Genomic DNA, 18421 nt, shown 5'->3' on the forward strand with positions numbered 1-18421 from the left:
ATGATATAACAAATATTTTGTGAAAAACATCTATTTTATTCCGTCAACTTCTTTTTTATTATAATTTTTTTAATTAAATATTAAGTTTTTTTTTCTTCTTTCTTGGTAAACTGAACATTTTTAGTAAACACTTTTTTGCAGGTTTACTGAATGATTCTTTTATTTAAGTGATTACACTTATTTTTATGGTTTAAGTTTTTATCTCTTTTTTTTGTTTAGAACATAATATAATATGGCTGAAGATAATAATGAACAACTTCTACTACAATCCACACAGCAGCAAGTTCAGCAGTCACCCCAGCAAACACAGCAGCAACAAAATCATCAAGCTCAACAGATTCAATCATCTCATCTAAGTATGTCACAGCCCCAACAAATTCAAGCATCCCAGTTACAACAACAACAGATGACACAGTCTCAACAAATTCAAGCATCCCAGCTGCAACAACAGCAACAAATGCAAGCATCTCAGCTGCAGCAACAGCAACAAATGCAGCAAACTCAGATGCAAAATCAGTCTCACTTGCAACAACAACCTCAACACCAGCAATCGTCTCACATGCAACAACAAATTCAACAATCTCATTTGCATCAAATGCAACAGCAGCAAAATCAATTGCATCAGCAGCAGTCAAATGTTTCATCATCAATGTCTGTGACCAATAATTCTGAACAGTCAAATCAGTTGAATGTTTCTGCTTCGTTGCCTTCCAATGTCAATCCTTCTGCTACTCAACAAATGGCTACAATGCAGCAAAATGTAAATGTTAGTGCTGCATCTTCAGCACAGATGTCTGCATCTCAATTAAATTCAAATTCTAATGCTCCTGTTCAAATGACTGTGTCTCATTTAAGTTCTCCTTCAGGAACTCCTGTCCAAATGACTCAGCTCAATACAAATAGTGGACAATCAGTACAGATGGCTGTACCTCAGCTGAATATCAATGCAGGGACTCCTGTGCAAATGAATGTTTCACAGCTCACTGCACAAGCTCAAAATGTCCCTACTGGTACTATGATGTCGCAGAGCTCTGGTCCCCACCCTACAATGATTCATCCAACAATGACTATGGCCCAGGCTCCTATACAACAAGTATATTTGAAACAATTTTGCAATATTTGTTCAAAATACTTTAAATGTTTTGTATTTCCTTAAAAAAATATTATTATTCATTTTTATTAATTAGTTTGTAAAGTTAAAATTTTTTTATACTACATCAAATATTTATTGAAATAATTTTGTAGGAATTTATTTAAAATATGTTTTATATATTTTAAGCATAAAGTTTTATTAATTTACATTAGTTTATAAAATAAAAACTTATTTTTTTACTTATATCATTAAAATATTAATTATGAAATTGATGAAAAAAATAATAAAACTGATTAAGGGCGCGCAACATTTTTGAGTGAAAGACCACCTATAGAGCAGGTTGACCAATGAAAGGCCACGTGTGTATTTAGATATGTTGATGACAAATATTATAATTTTTACTTAAACGTTAGTCTTCTAAGTACTAAATCATTTTTATCAATCTATTTATTTATTTCAAAGAGATGACCCAGCTTCAATTCCCAGAGTTGGCTTGTCGATATGAATTCTTCTCTTTCACAGACCATAGTACTGACATAAAATATTCTTAGAGTGGTTGACAGATCATGGGTTAGAATACCCTTGCCGTTAAGCTAACTGTGGGAGGTTTTCCTCTCCATGCGACACAAATGTGGATTGACTCCATTAAAAAGTTCTCCACGATGGCTAGTTTGCCCCAATGCTTGATCCAGCAGTTCCCTTTTCTTTTAGGTTGGGTTCAAAATTGTAAGACTACAGAGTTGAACATTAATGGTCGTAAACTCAGAATTGGATCAGCTGTTCAACACGGTTATAAAATGAAATAAAAATCAACCAGGTGATACGTTCACAGATATCAAAACTTGATTTTTTTATCACGTCGCATAATAAAACTCATTAAAATAAGTTTGATCAATATGAAAACTGCAATACTCGCAGAATATAAGTAAAATAAAGTTAAATATTTTATTGAGTAATATAAATTGAAATTGAATCTTTATATTTAAGAAAAATTTTATGAGAGTATTCCTCCACTTTTAAAATTTTATGTGTTTAAATAATATTGTATTAAAATATTGTATTAAAATATTTTGATTTTAATACTACTGCCACTAACTAACAAAATAAATGTTTGAAAAATCGCTTGGATTTATGATGCAATGGGCACAAATAAATTGAATAAAAAATTGTTATTTACATGTGTGATTAGAAATTCAGGTTTTGTAATAATATAGTAAAAAGTACAGAGATTTTTAAAATCACATAATAAAAAAACATTGCAATAACTGCAAAAAAAGTAAAAAAATACCTAATAAATAAATATTCTTGGGTCTCTAAATTAAAAAGTTTAAGGAACTCTGATTTAAATAATCATTTAAAAAATTTAAGAGCCATACTTAATTTTAATTTCATTAGAAAACTGTTCTGAATCCTAAACTTTTGTTTTTTTACAAAAATATGAATATGATGTGGTTTATCATTATTAAATTATTTATGCTGCATTGTAAGAAAAAAATTTTTAATATAAAATCCTGTAAAGCAAAATTTTCATGTAAATAAAAATCCTTTCTTCGGAACAATTATTTCAAAACATTGACTTACTTCACTTTATTAATGAAATAAATATGTGTCATATTCAAATTAGTGCTAGGGTCTTATAGTACTTGATTTTTTTATTTTGGGAACTTTTTTATCGTCTATAATAGCTCCTGATGTAATGCTTAATTTGAATTGCTACAGAAATCAGTAGTGTACTAAATCATCCCATGAAGTTCATTTAATGAGTGTTTGCTTAAAATAAATTTATTAATCAATTTCAGGTTCAAGTGATTCAACAACCACTTTCTACTTCATATCTTCAGCACTTATATCCTCAACAGCAAATGTTATTCCCTGGAAATTTGACATTACAGCATGCAGGAGTAACTGGTCCAGCTCTTCAAAGTCTTGGCACACATCAAGGCTTAAGTCTTCAGCTGCAAGCAAAACCCACATTAGATTCAAAAACATCTGGCACTGCAACCAACCTCCATGCTATGAATGCAAATAAAGTAAGAGATAATTCCCATGACTGCAAAAGTACTATATAGTAAATCAAATGGTTAAAATAAATGTTTATGTGATTTATTAATAATTCTTTTTTAAAAGTAATTGCAAAGTTAGTATGTTTTTTTTTTTTTGTGTATTACTTTTTAAATAATAGGTAAAACTATCACATTGAAAATGGTTTGTCAAATTCTTTTGTCAAAAGATTAGTGTAACAATTTGTGATTTTTGTAATCTTATGAAAAATTTTTTGAGGTCATAAAAGTTTATTGCTAGCAATAATTTGTTTTGTGATTAATATTTTCAGAATAAATAAATTATCCTGTTAAAAAAACTAACATTACTTTTTATTCACAAAAAATTATAAAAAGGAGAATCATATAATCAGAGAACGGGTAAAACTCAAGGAATATTATCAATTTGGAAAAGTCGGAGAAATGTCAAGAAACTTAACTAAAATACTTAGAGAAAACAAATATTTTTATAAAATCAATAAAAAAAAAGTCTGATAATTTTTATTCTTTTTGTAACCACCCCAATTACAGTGGAAAGTCAGTCCCCTATTGGAATCATAGGATCTTTAGCTAGTTTGGCAATATATATATGCAGTGAAACCTCGGTTAAGCGAACATTCTTGGGACCAACAAAATTGTCCGTTTATGAAAGTTGTCCATTTTTGGGAAGGGTACCCTAATTAAGAAGTTTAACACCGTAAATTGCTTTTAGAATATTTTCAAAGATATCGAAATAATTAAATAATTGACAATTACTATCTATAAGGATATTTATTTAAACTTTAAAAAATATTTTTTCGATTAAAAAAAATATATATAAAAAAGTTTGATATAAATACATTATTCTAGATGTAGCTACAGATAAATGAATATAATTTTCCTATTAGCACAGATGTTCAAGTTAGGCATATGATACCAAATAAGAGCTTTTAGTCCTCAGTAGGTTTCAATTATTAGGTTTACATCCCCTACACCTACCTATCACTTGACAGAAAACGTGGTTAATACCTCCTTGAAAGTAAACCTCCCACGATTCGCAAAAAAAGAAAAAGCAATGCATACCTGTAAGTTGTGAGGACCTATGGAGTTGATTATTCGCAATTGATCGACAAGTGTGTGAACAAATGATTCATTTATATCATGGGTCGCCAAACTTTTTTGATCATCGACCCCTATATAATTTTTCGAAATCTCCATCGACCCCCATAAAAATAATTTTCTGTTAATTAAGATAAAACTCTATTACATACTGTGTTTGTACTTTTATTTTATGATTTAAACATTTATTAAAGTAATAGTACATTGTGTAACAATAGTTTTATGAAAAGTATATTAATGTTGAAATTTAAATACTTTAATATTTATTAAATAATAAGTAATTATAAATAAGTAGAAATATTAAGTAAAGTAACTACAGATTTATTGCTTCTTAACCAATGAGATGAGTGTGCCTGGTGTTTTTTTGCAAGGTTCGCAATATTGCGTTCAAAATTGGTCAATCTTAATTTTAAATCCCTTCGTAACTCCACATTTAATTTATTTCTGTACTTAGTTAAGATTAAATTTATGTGACTGAAACTGGCTTCAACCATATAGGAACTTGGAAAAGCTAGCATAAAAAGACTGAGCTATTTCATAAAGTTCTACATATTTTTGCATTAAATTTATATTTGTTCAAAATTTACTTATTGTTAAATTTTTAAAAAGCGTCTTTGTTTCAAGATCCGATAATAATTCACCAAACTCATCTTGCAGGTTGATGTCCACGTTTTTGATAATGCTTTTATTAATTTATGTTCTATAAGGAAACTGATATTAAGTCAATTATAAAAAATATTCACAAATTATGCATACTCAAATAGATATGTGTGATTTACGTATTAAGAACTGTTTTTTCTTTGACCCCCAATCGACCCTTCTGATTCGGATCGACCCCCTGACTTAGATCGACCCCCACTTTTGTTAAGTCTGGAGTCTATATAGTCTATATAGACCACTGGAGTCTATATAGACCACTTTGGCGACCTCTGNTTTCAATTATTAGGTTTCCATCCCCTACACCTACCTATCACTTGATAGAAAACGTGGTTAATACCTCCTTGAAAGTAAACCTCCCACGATTCGCAAAAAAAGAAAAAGCAATGCATACCTGTAAGTTGTGAGGACCTATGGAATTGATTATTCACAATTGATCGACAAGTGTGTGAACAAATGATTCTTTTATATGAACACCTCAAAGATTATACTTCTGTTCTCCTTTTTTATCCTAGCTGTGTTGAATACAGTCGTCAAATTGATAAGAAAGTGAAAGAAATTTTCAGTGGAGAATAAGCATTTAGAGCATTTAAAACGTTATTTCAACTTGAGGAGTCTCATAATCTGTGTGGTCCAGATGAAGAGATCAAAAGATGCCGCTGTCCAAATTATTTCACAAGAGCAGTATCATTTTCTCTCCTTTTTATGCAAAGATAAGACAAGGGGACGGGAGAAAGATTGATTCCTTAGTAGAGTGAAATAGCTTAACAATATTTTTACTTATGGATGAGGCAAAAAATTTACAAGCTTTAAAAATGGTGAAAAGTTGAATTTTTCTCCTTGCAATTGGAAGTAGAAATAGTTTTTTTTTTCTTTTAAATTTAGAAAAGATTCTGGTTTGAAGTGATAGAAAATAACCTTCCACAGCATAAATGACTGTCTGCATCCGGTTACGTGAGTGTCCGCTTTGCAGAGAATGTACATAATAGTTCATTCATAGAAGATTCCCGGGGAATTAAAAATATGTCCATATTGAGAGGTGTCCATTTAGCAGGAGTGTTTATAACAGGAGTTTTCACTGTGCATATATATGAAAGTGAGCAGAGGATAATTTGAACTTTCTTCTCTTTCATGAATAAAGATATGTTTTTCACATTTCTTTATTATGTGAGAAATTGGCTGGGCATATAATCGGACAAAAATAGCATTAAAAAATGAGTCTAGAATTCCAAAAGTAACTTAATGAGAGTTATTAGAAAATAATCTAGAACATGGAACAAAACTGAATTCGTTTTTTGGTAAAGGAAAAAAAGAGCATCTATAATTTTAAAGGAAAACAAATCCTTATTGCTCTTTTTCTTTCCAAACACTATTAATATTAATAATGTTATTAGTGAATATATTATATTATTATATATACTAATTGAATATATATATTAATGGTGAATATATATATTAATATTCATAGTTTATTATTTCTTTAACAGCTTTTGTCTTTTCAATAACTCTTTTAGTATGCTTATTGAGGCTGAGGAAATGTTTAGCTATTCGAGGTGCAGCAAGAGAAAATTTAAGGAAATTTATGCTTTTCTTAAATGGATTATAAACGTTTTTTATATTTTTTATTTATTTATTTTTTTTTATTATTTTTTTCGAAAAAGGAAGAGAGATTTTTTTATTTTGGTTGTTTGAAAGTGTCCTGATAATCAACACTTCCGTAAACAGAAAGTATTAATAACATGCTTTGTTTGNTTTTTTTTTTCTCTTGATTTTTAAAATGACAAAATAAATGTAGCAGACTGTGTTTATAAATGTAGTCATTCATCAAAAAATAAATAAATATTCAATCTATGTATTTTTATATTCAAATATTCATTTTTAATTCTATATCAAAATAGATAAGTTAAGCTAAAAAAAAAAAGTACTCATTGGAATTTTTTTTCACAAAATTTCTTTATAGAAAATCAGATAATGTCAGAGATACTGTGAACATATTATGAGAAAAAAAAATACCAGTTAATAACCTAACTGCATCAAATAGACTTTGAAAGAGTTTGAAAGGGAAGAATGATGACACTATATTAGGAAAGAAACATCTGAATTCATCAGCACTTTTTTTTCTTTTTCTGTTTTTGGCATATTAGGGTAATTTCGTTTTAATATGAACTCAAGCTTCAGAAATATACATTTTCCACCAATAAAATATGATGTAGATTTTAATTCACGCTTTTTCATTCAAAAGGTAGAATTTTTATTAACATTATTTGTATTATTTTTCGAAAAAAATTCATGTTTATTAATTACTTTCTACAGCTATACAAGTCTATATTAAGACAGCATTAAATGTTTACTTTAATCTGTACTTTCAATCTCAAGAATCAAAAGATTTTTAAAAATGTAATTTCAAATGCGTTGGAATTTAACACACACCAAGAAAGAAAGTAATTTTGTTAACTAAAATTAATTAATGCAGCAATTTATTTAAATTAAATTTTAATACTAAGAAAAGAAAATAATAAAAGTATCAACAATTTAAAACGCTGTTTTCTAACTTTTAAAATCAATATATATAGATAAAAAAAATTGTTGATTTAAATCAATGATTTTTTTAAAAAAATCATTTGATTTAAATCATGATTTAAATCGCGATTTAAATCAAGCTGATTTAAATCAACGAACCCTGATTAATAGTGAATATATATATTAATATTCATAGTTTATTATTTCTTTCACAGCTTTTGTCTTTTCAATAACTCTTTTAGTATGCTTATTGAGGCTGAGGAAATGTTTAGCTATTCGAGGTGCAGCAAGAGAAAATTTAAGAAAAATTAAAAAAAAATTTATGCTTTTCTTAAATGGATTATAAAAGTTATTTATTTTTTATTTATTTATTTATTAATTTTTTTTTTGAAAAAGGAAGAGAGATTTTTTTATTTTGGTCGTTTGAAAGTGTCCTGATAATCAACACTTCCGTAAACAGAAAGTATTAATAACATGCTTTGTTTGAAACAGATTACCCAGTAACTGAATAAGCTTAAGGTTCCAATTTTAATTTCTTTTATAGAAAATAAATTGTATTTTTTTAGTACATAATAATTTAGAGATATCTAAGATTTTGTTTCATATTCTTTGTCAATAACTATTTCTAAAGTAAAAGAAACTAGCATCGCTTCAAGAACTGTCATCAATTTTTTGTTATTTATTTTTGTAGCAAGGCATGAATATCAGTGCTGGCAGTATGATGGGAACTACTGGACAAATGTTATCTGCTTCCACAAAAGCAAATTTTCCTCAGCAAATGATGGCTACGCCAGGAAAATCTTTCATTCATAATCAATCTGGTTTCACTTCCACAAATGCTAATCAGACAGTTGTGATTGGCCAGCTTGGAGTGCTACAAAATCAACAGTCTATTTTTAATCAAAAATTTCTTCAAGATTCTCAAAAGGGAAAAGCTTATGTAAGTTAAATTATATTATTATTTTTGTAGGACTTAAAAAATTTGAATCGTAAGTTAAAAAATCAAATACTGACTCTTATTTTTGTACTAAGCAGTTTTCTCATAATCATTTGTAAGTTAAATTGTATAAAATATTTCATGTTTTTCTATAACTTGAAATAATAAGTATTAATAAAATTCAGCAAAAGTTCAGTTATCAACACCATGTTTTGGGGACAAGTGCATCAGAAATTAAATTAAAAGTTGTCTTAAAAGTCTAAAGATGCCTAGGTTTCGTCCACTTATAATTTAATTTGAAATCAATTCTTTTGAATTTATATGTTACAGAGGTGTATAATCATTTCTGAAAAAGGCTGGGGGAAAAGTGGCTTCTGATAGCTGCGCTTAATTTAGTTTTTAGATAAAGTATTAACAACTAAATTTTTCCTACTGTAATAAGTAGGTATCACACAAGGAAGGATTAGTAGTCCAATAGGACTAAATTTTCGTTATTCTTCTATATATTATTAGGCAGTTATTCATTTGGTGGTCCAAAAAATTAATACGATAGACAAACTTGAGGAAAATCAAACTTTGCAATTACATTATAAATTATAAATTGCTTTCTATTACATCCTAAAACTGATTAGGTTCATTAGCCCATATTGATTGAAGATTACTACCTAGTTATTCAAATTAAGTGTAAAAAAGCTAAAATAATATTAATAAATAGATTCAACATAAAGATTAAAATGCTGAGTCCAAATAGATAAATAAGTTAAGAAACTAAGAACTAATAATGTATTAAACAAATAATTATTATCTAAAAATTTTAAATAAAGTCCATTCTAAAAGAGAACAAATATTATTTAATTGATGAACAATTTTACTGCCAGTACATGAATGCAAAACACAGCTCAACATGTAAATTTGAAATTTATACATTTAAATTTGAAAATATTTATACCAGACACTCTCTGTTATTCAATTTGAATTCCATTCCACGCATCGAACAATAAAGTGAGTACATCAATGTTTTTTAAATGTGTCGAATTTAACGCTAAAAACTATTTTTTGTTACTATTTTGTGAATTCCACACATTGGCAAGGATAGCCTGGTTGGCAGGGCACTGGACTCACGTTCTTGAGAATGGGAGTTCGAAGCCTCCCCTTGTAGTAATGGCTGACTGGCGCACATTACATCTGTCGGGCTGCAAAGTCCTCTTCCCATAACAAATTATACCTTTGGATATTGATTGTTCTCTGGTTCAGGTCAAAATTACGATCTGTAGATGAATAAAAGGATAAGGATATATGATTTGGTCTGCCCTATAAACGGGTGTGATGGGTGTATATAGTCGAATTATTGACCTTAGATGGCGCCACTGAAAAACAAGAACAATTGCACCCTTTGCCTTAATGGTGTACGACAACAACAAATTTTAAACATATTTCAAAACGACAAATTTGTTGCCCTTGGGTATGATTTTAGCGACATTTGTCGAAAATTTTCGCCATGTCACCCTACTGGCGTGAACCCTAGTAATAAGAGCAATATCATTTAGTCTTCATTAAAAGAAAAAATTTATAATATCTTTCAATTAAAAAAGCGTTTGGAGTTATGTATACCTTATCTTCTTTTATGGAATTCAATTATAACAGGTTTTCAACTTTCTATGCAGAAAAGGGAATTTCATTATTAATTTTTAAATAAATCCCTATACTCTATTTGGTTTGAACATGTTTTGGTTAAAAATGTTTTCTCTTGGTTAAAAATTAAAAAAATCCTAATGGCTGTAAGCACTGTTTTGGATGTGTTCAACTTAATGTGACACTTTACTCTGCTGTGTGAAAACTATAAGACTTAAAAACTTGAAATTTCTAAAGTGTGTAATTTAGTGTACAAGAATTTTTTTGGAATAAAAAAAAATTAACTTTCGATAAATAGTTTGAGAATTATAAAAACTATTAAACTTGTTGGCAAAAATATTATACAGGCGGATTCACAGGCCACAGGAATGTAATTGTTGAAATTTGGCATGCTGAAAACGTCATATTTGTTGGTAAACTTAAAATATAGTTTTTTTTTTTTTTTTTTGAAATTCGCATTTGTTTGAAAGTAAATCGCTTGTAATTTAAAGCGCTTTTTTTGTGAATTTTTCTCTCATTTTTGGTTTGCTGAGCAAAATCTACAAGATTTTGAAATGTGAAATTACAAAGGGGTGTAAAATTGTTCAAGGAGGGCAATGGAACAAAAAGAAATATGATTCGATTATTAGTTTGAAAATTATTAACTGTTAAACTTGTAGGAGAAGAAAAAAAATTTGTAAGTCGATCTACTGTCTGCTGAAATGTAACTACAGAGTTGAAATTTGACACGCTGGTAGAATCATTTAAAATTAGAAATTTAGTAAAACTTTTTTTTAAAATTCCTATTGGTTTGAAAGTTATTGCAATTTTTTTTCTTTATTTAATACTTATTTATCCATTGGTATAGAAAAACTTATCTCTCCCAAGATTTTTTTTATAAGCTTGTGATTGACTTGATGTCAAAATTAATTAATAAAAAATAAAAGAGAGATTAGATGTTGCCAGATATAAATCTTGACGTTTATATTGAAATTTCCATGAAATATAAAAACTAAAAAAAGAGAAAGGTGAACTTTATATGAACTTACTTCCAAGGTGAACTTTATATGATATAAGGTTATCATTGTAGGTTGTTAACAAGTAAAATTACTTCCTACTGTGTTGCACATTCTGTATTCTAAGTTTAAATTTTTTTTTCAAGCACAGTAGATTATTTTTGAACCTTGCTATACTTTCATTTTGTTATGATTAGCATATTAATAGAATGATCTTCTTTTTATCAACTTTTAAGAAATAATTTTTTAAGAAGATCAAGGGGAAAGAACAGTTTATATCAAAAACAGAAAAAAAAAAAAAAATTCGCAAAGGCAGGAACTGTTTTCCATAACAGGGCCCATATTTACTGTGACCGTGCTTTGGAATTCAAGAAGGGAACCAATTTTTTATGTTATTGATTTTCTGAAACTCAGAATGCAACAGATGGCAGTCCAATTGTAATTTTTGTAAAATATGGACATATGCTGTTATTCTTCCTACGACCATGGAATTTAGTGGACAAAGCAAACAGGGGGTGTAGCCTCCTAATCTTTAATTAAAATGAAATGATCGAAAATTTTAATTTTTAACACCTTAAATTAGTACCTCTACATTTAAAAATTTTAAAGTTATAATTTTTGTTATAATTTCATTACATTTTATTTTTTAAAGTTAATTAAAATTATTTTGCGATTGTAAATCTTTATTGCTAGTTATGAAATGTTTACCAATTTTTGTTTATGAAACAGAAACCACATATTATTCCAGAGCTATAGGTTATATACATCTAATACATATAAGGATTGGTTTTAAGTTATTAGTATGCAAATTTTTTTCTTTTCCAAAAATTTTTTTTATGTTAATCGAGCAAAAATGTAATATTAAATAAGGATACAGAATGGAAATTAGACTATTGTTATTTTTTTATCAATTACCTTTATTAAACTCTCATGACAAGCTTAAACAAATTTGATAGTATGACTGAAATATTCTAGTTCATTATATATATGTATATATATATATATTTCTTTGTATGGCTTTCAGACATTTCAAAACCAACAAGCTGCTCTACAACCAAAATCTTTGTTTTCTTCCTTGCCGGTGCATTCTTCTGCTCAAGTATTCAATGGAAGTAATATGAAGCAGATATCTTCTCAGCCCCAAATAATCACTAGCCAAGCTTCTGGAAATGTGATTAATCAAGCTCAATTATTTGGTAATTTATAAAATATTTAAGTCAAATTATTTTAATATTTTCAATCAGAACAGGTTGTTGTGCTTAATTCTGGAGGATGTAATTTATCTAGTCAGGTGATTATTTTTTGACATTTTTTGTAATCTCCTTGTTATGTAAAATTAAATATGTAGTATTTTGTTATTGGCGATCGAAATGGGCTACAGGTGGTTTAGAGCAGAACTCTCTACCAATGACAACACTTTACATGCTTTCACCATTAGCGTGTGTCCTAATTAATAAGAATAATAAGTTAAATAATCATAAAGGTATATAAATATTTTTCACGAATTAAACAGCATGATTTTGAAACAGTAATTTTTAAACTCTAGTATTTTTTCCTCTGATATATACAAAGTTTTTTCTATTTTGCACTTTGAATGGCACGCGAATGCGTCATCTGGGGAGAAGACCAGTTCCATGAATTTGACCCTACTCCTTTCCCTCTCCTCCTCTTTTCGGTTGTATAAGAATGTACTACGATATTTTTCCTTTTCTTGATATTTTTCGCTTTTAATTAATAAAAATATTTTTTGAAATTTCCATGATGCTTTCTTTTAGAACTATGTTTAATGTAGTTTTCAGTTCCATATAGTTTCCCAACTTAAAAGATTTTAATCTACATGAAAGTGAAGACAGAAACTAACTTACTTAGTTCTTCCATCTTATTTCTCCAAATTTTTAAATGACTAAATAGTTTTCTGTTCTTGATTAGCTTGACATTTTTAAAGCTTTTTTTTTCTTCAAGACTTCAGTTCATTATTTTAGCAATTTTGAGTTTTTAACATGAGTTATTTATTAGTAAATGAGTTATTTTAAAAATTTTATCAGATAATTAGAACTTTACAAGGTATGCAATCTATGTATTTTAGAATATTCAATTCAATCCCCAATTTCTAGTACTTTAATTCAGGTTTATTTAACATGTTTCATTTGATTTCAATTGAGTTAGTTTTAAACACCAAGATAAGAATTGATGATCTATCAGCATAACTTGAATCTGATGCATGCAGAGAATTCGTGGAGAAAATTTGTTCTGATAAAGTCAAATTCCAAATTTCAGAGAAAGTTCCAAAGAAGTATTTAGGGCTCTCACCAAATGCTTAACAAGCACTCTTTCTATGTCCCAAATTCTGTTGAAGACAGTTTACTGGATTTATAAATGCAGTAATTTTAATATTATGAATTCGAAAGCAGAAATTAAAAAATTTATGTTAATGAAAATCGCATATTTTAATCATATGTCGCCAATTTTTTAATAGTTCTTCCAAAATAATAAATGTACTAAAACTTAAAATTTTGCATTGCATGTGTTGGTTAAAAAAAAAAGAAAAATATTTACAGTATGACCCTGATCATCCGACACCCGATCATACAACACTATTGTTTTCCGACCAGCATTAAAAGTGTTCCAATCATTATTACAGCTGATATTACACAATTATTCAGGGTTCAAAGTTGTCCTGATTTTCCTATTTAAAAGAATTCTGCCCTTATTTGTCCTTGTTTTTCACTTTTTGTTCTGACATTCCTGATTTTTGTGGTATCCTGAACATCCCATTTTTTAAGAATACAATTGCAAATTTTTAAAAAAAGATTTGAAGGATCAAAAAAAATTTTTTTTTTGATCCAGTATATTTTTATTTTAAATAATTATACTCGGAGAAATATGATAGTTTAAAAATCGATAGTTCAAATTAAGAGGCAGTCTACAAATTATATACATGTTTCCAGCATATAACTTTACTCTCAGGATTCATTAGTTAAACATTTTTTGAGAACTCTCAGTCATTCTATGAAAAAGAAACTCAATTAACAGTTTTATAAAATCAAAGTTTTATGATAATGAATTCAAGGGTCATAGACTTATTTTTTATTTTAAACAACTGTGGTTACAGTTCTTTTGAACTTTTGTAGTTTTAAAATTATTGATTTGTCTCTTACATGAGATTTCAGAAATGATCGATTTCAATCGACATTGCAGTAATTGTAAATACCTAGATAAGTAGAGGGATCATCAATTAAAACTATATTTATACAAAAATGTTAAGTGTCATGCTCTCATCCCGAGATTATTGAATCCCTACTTTAAAACTATTTGATTAAAAAAAAATCTTGAACTCAATTACATACAAATTTTAATTATATATTGGTATAAAAGGAAATTAACTAATCATAATTTTGTGACTTCTATATTAATAACCTCTTATATTTCTGATTTTTCCCAATCACCACATAATGAAGCATTATTTTCTGCAGTGATTTCTTCCTTGTAAATATCAGTTTCTTTTGTATTCATTAAATTAGCATGTTCTTTTCTATTTTTTGAGTGGATATCCTTAACTATGCATGTGTCTATCTTGTCTACTTCTTTAGATATGGAGATTCAGGTTGCTTGTTTTCAAAAATAGTAATCTTTTTTTTTCTTATTAGGGTTTAGGAAATAATTCATAAAATTATTTGATAAAAGTTTTTAAAATTTAAATTTACGAAAACATTTTAAATTCTTCGGAAAGTAGGAGAAAAACGTTTAGTCATTAAAAAATATTTCGTAACACCGAGGTTCACCAAAAAATGCATTTAACTAAAAGAGATTTTGCTCTTTTTGCAACATCAGGAGTGTGTTGTTAGGAATTAATATTTTTGGTTATATTAAAAAAATTTTGTGTTTTCAAAATGTGTGATATCGAGATTTGACTGTATTAATCAAAGTTCTTTCTTTGATTGAAACCCTAAAAGTTTTTTAAATTGATTATCAAGTATTTATATTTTTGCAGGTAATGTGTGACTCTGATTTATATTACAGCACAACTCGTGTAGCAAAATTTATGCATTATTTTTCCAATAATAATTTTTGTGATTTTATTAAGAATAAAATTTATAACAGGTTTACAAACATTGGGAGCCTCTCTACCTCCAGGATTATCATGGGCGACAAATGGTTGTTTACAGTCTTCTGCATTGCTTGCGCAAAATCCCATCATCATTCGCAGCAGCCAAGAATCAAATAGCATGTTTATACACTCACAACCACAAGCTGCTATGCAATTGCCTGTTGCTGGGGCTACAACTCAACCAGTGCCGCGTACAACTTATGCTAATACCGCCACCATGCCTCAGAAGCATAAACAAGTTAAGGTAAAATTGCGAATTTAATTAAGTTATATTTAAATATTGTAAAATTTCCTTTGAAATATCAGAACAAATTGAAGCATATAGAAGTGTCATACGATAAAATAGAGAGATACGTGTTTTTTTTTAGATGTGACACAGAGAAAAAAAAATGGGCTTCTAGGAACGCCCAACAGAGTATGATTTGATGATATCAATTGATAAACATTATCTTTGAAATTAAATTACATTAAATTTTATTTATAAATTACCTAAAAATATGCATAATGTATGTAAAGTAAAAAAAATCTATTAAATATTTTCTTTGTGTAACTAAATTATAGCTGAAATTTATACATAAAAAAAATTATTATGTATAAATTATTTGTATTTTCAAATTTTAAATAAGACTCTTAGTTGTACATATGCATATTTGATTTTGAAAAAAATTCTTTAAATCTTTTATACCTCTATATTTTGATATTTTAANTTTTATTTATAAATTACCTAAAAACATGCATAATGTATGTAAAGTAAAAAAAATAAGTCTATTAAATATTTTCTTTGTGTAACTAAATTATAGCTGAAATTTATACATAAAAAAAATTATTATGTATAAATTATTTATATTTTCAAATTTTAAATAAGACTTTTAGTTGTACATATGCATATTTGATTTTGAAAAAAATTCTTTAAATCCTTTATACCTCAGTATTTTGATATTTTAAGTTTAGTTATATATATATTTCAAAGACAATTTTCTGGACAAAATTAGGTTGTTCTCAAAACAAAAGTCTCTTATGAATAATTCCACAGGTAGTGTGCTTATGCTATAAAAGTTAAAATAAACCAAAATATTGAAATAAGTAATTAGGCAAGACATAGATTCCAGTGTTTAAAATATTTTACAAAGAAAATACATAAATTTATTCATGTTTATTAATGGCCTTATTTAACGGTTTTTCTGAGAGGTACCTATTTTGTGAAAATTTAGACATAATTTGTGAAAAATTAAAAATTATATTTAAAAATCAACACAAATATGTGGTAAAAATATGGATTTATCGTTTCTTAAGGGATACAAAACTGAAATTTTAAGAAAAAGTATTTTGTGAAACTACCGTTTTTCCTAAAATTGAATTTGTGAAACTACCGTTTTTCCCAAAGTTGAATTTGTGAAGGTACCCCTAAAAGGCAGTAAATTCGGCCTGGCCAGACCCCTGAACAATATGTGTCATACAAGTTTTTTTTAGTACATTGTATTTTTCTTAAACATGTATAAAAAATTGTTGCAATATGATTATTTTTTGATGAAATAAATACTAAATACATTAAAAAAAAAAAAAGAAGACTTTGAAATGTACTTAACCTAATAATTCTAATTAACTGAAAAATATGTTTTTTTTTCTTTAAATTTTAAAACATACTTTTTTTAGTCAGGTTTTTTATCTTTCTTTCAATTTCATTGTGCATATAGTTTCTCAATTATCATAAGATGCTGTTCTTAAACCTTATGATATATTGTTAACATGTTTTTGACTTTGAGACATTAATTTTGATTAGTAGATTTAACATTGACATGAAAAGTAGATTTAACATTGTTTTGAAAATATTGCACTACCTAAATCAAATATTTTTGTCTTTAATATTAAGAAAACAGTATTTATTATTAAATTTTGCTTAAAAATTAGTTTTTACAGTAGCTAGAAGTTACTCTAACACGTACCATTGATCTCTCTTAAATTGTAGCAGCATTAAATAAAGTTTTTCTTTTGTATATTATATATCTTTACTGCTAATTAACTGTTTTCAATTTGAACAGCATTGCTACTTAACTGTTTTCAACTTGAACAGAATTACTTTATAGTAAAAGTATTACTATAAAATATTCTATGTACATTATCATAACTGAGAAATCAATAATAAAATTTAAGGCATGAATTACAAAAATCAAGGAAATTGATAAAAATCAGAGAAAAGTCTGGGAATATTTTTCTGTATGTTTGTAGCTAAACTTTGAGTGTAACCTAAATTTAAGGAAACTATTAATGCTAACAAAAGGTCTCATAATTATTTTCTTTATTGTTAGTGATGTTTGTGCTCAATGTTAACAGATTTTAGAAGATCACTTGCTTTAGATGAAAATTTTGTGTCAGCTTTTGAAATCTTTTTACTGCTCATTAGAATATTTAATTATTGTACTATATGAATAACAAATTTAGCATATAAATTAAACATACTATACTTTATAACATTTGGTACATTACAATATACTATATATATTGGGGTCACTTTCTAATTGTATTTAATTTCATTTTCATAATTATCAAAATTTAACAATTTAATAAATTTTTTAGGCACGCACAGGAGCACAGACTGTTGCAGTTGCAACTCAAACTATCGTGTCAAGTACGGCCACTGTCAACTCTAATACACCACCAATTCGCACTCAAGTAATTGATAATTTATTTTATATGCATGTGTTACCTTTATAAACCAAGAAGAATTTTACAGACCAAGTTCTCGAAATCTTATTTTTTAAAAGAGTTTTATTTTTCAAAAAATATATAATTAATTTGTTTTATTTATTAATAAATTAGGGAAATGAAAAATGTTAAAATGAAATTTAAATTTTGATATATTTTGTTTAATACTATTTTCTATAACAATTTAGTATTGAAAAACATCTATTTAAGTGTTTGGAAAACTAAAAAATAATTTTATAAATTTCGGTTTATAGGATGAACAATAAGAAGTTCTATTAAATTTTTAGATTTTTTCGTCAAATTAAAAATTAGGAAATGTATTCTTTGTTTTTTCTTTGCAAAAAAAAAAGACTCCTTTTTTACTATAAAAATAAGACATACACTACCGGTCAAAAGTTTGCGAAAATTTTGAAATCTACAAAAAAAAGTTCTAAATTCAAATGTTCATAGAACTGCGAAAAATCATTCAAATGGCATGAAAATTTGATATGTTCTAATGTGAACTCTTTACAGTTAGTTACATATGATCAAATTGCAATACTTTGTTTTTTGCGAACTGAATCCACCTTTTCATCATGAGTTGTTTCTATGGTGAAAAAAGTTGTTAAGTTTGAACACTTGCCAAACTTGCAAAAAAAA

At 27.4% G+C, this 18421-nt stretch overlaps 1 protein-coding gene across 2 annotated transcripts in view; it reads left to right on the plus strand.

The window, feature by feature from the left end:
• Positions 1-18421, plus strand: part of LOC107443532 (polyhomeotic-proximal chromatin protein) — a 33519-nt gene that overhangs the window by 2150 nt on the left and 12948 nt on the right. For both annotated transcript variants that reach the window (XM_043051846.2, XM_043051847.2), the window contains exons 2-7: positions 220-1093; positions 2893-3123; positions 8099-8347; positions 11996-12167; positions 15073-15323; positions 17654-17749. In XM_043051846.2, coding sequence (XP_042907780.1) covers positions 233-1093; positions 2893-3123; positions 8099-8347; positions 11996-12167; positions 15073-15323; positions 17654-17749 — 1860 coding nt within the window. In that variant the 5' untranslated portion in view covers positions 220-232. The remainder of the gene's footprint in view (positions 1-219; positions 1094-2892; positions 3124-8098; positions 8348-11995; positions 12168-15072; positions 15324-17653; positions 17750-18421) is intronic.

The sequence above is a fragment of the Parasteatoda tepidariorum genome, chromosome 6, assembly GCF_043381705.1.
Source record: "Parasteatoda tepidariorum isolate YZ-2023 chromosome 6, CAS_Ptep_4.0, whole genome shotgun sequence".
Taxonomy (NCBI): Eukaryota; Metazoa; Arthropoda; class Arachnida; order Araneae; family Theridiidae; genus Parasteatoda; species Parasteatoda tepidariorum.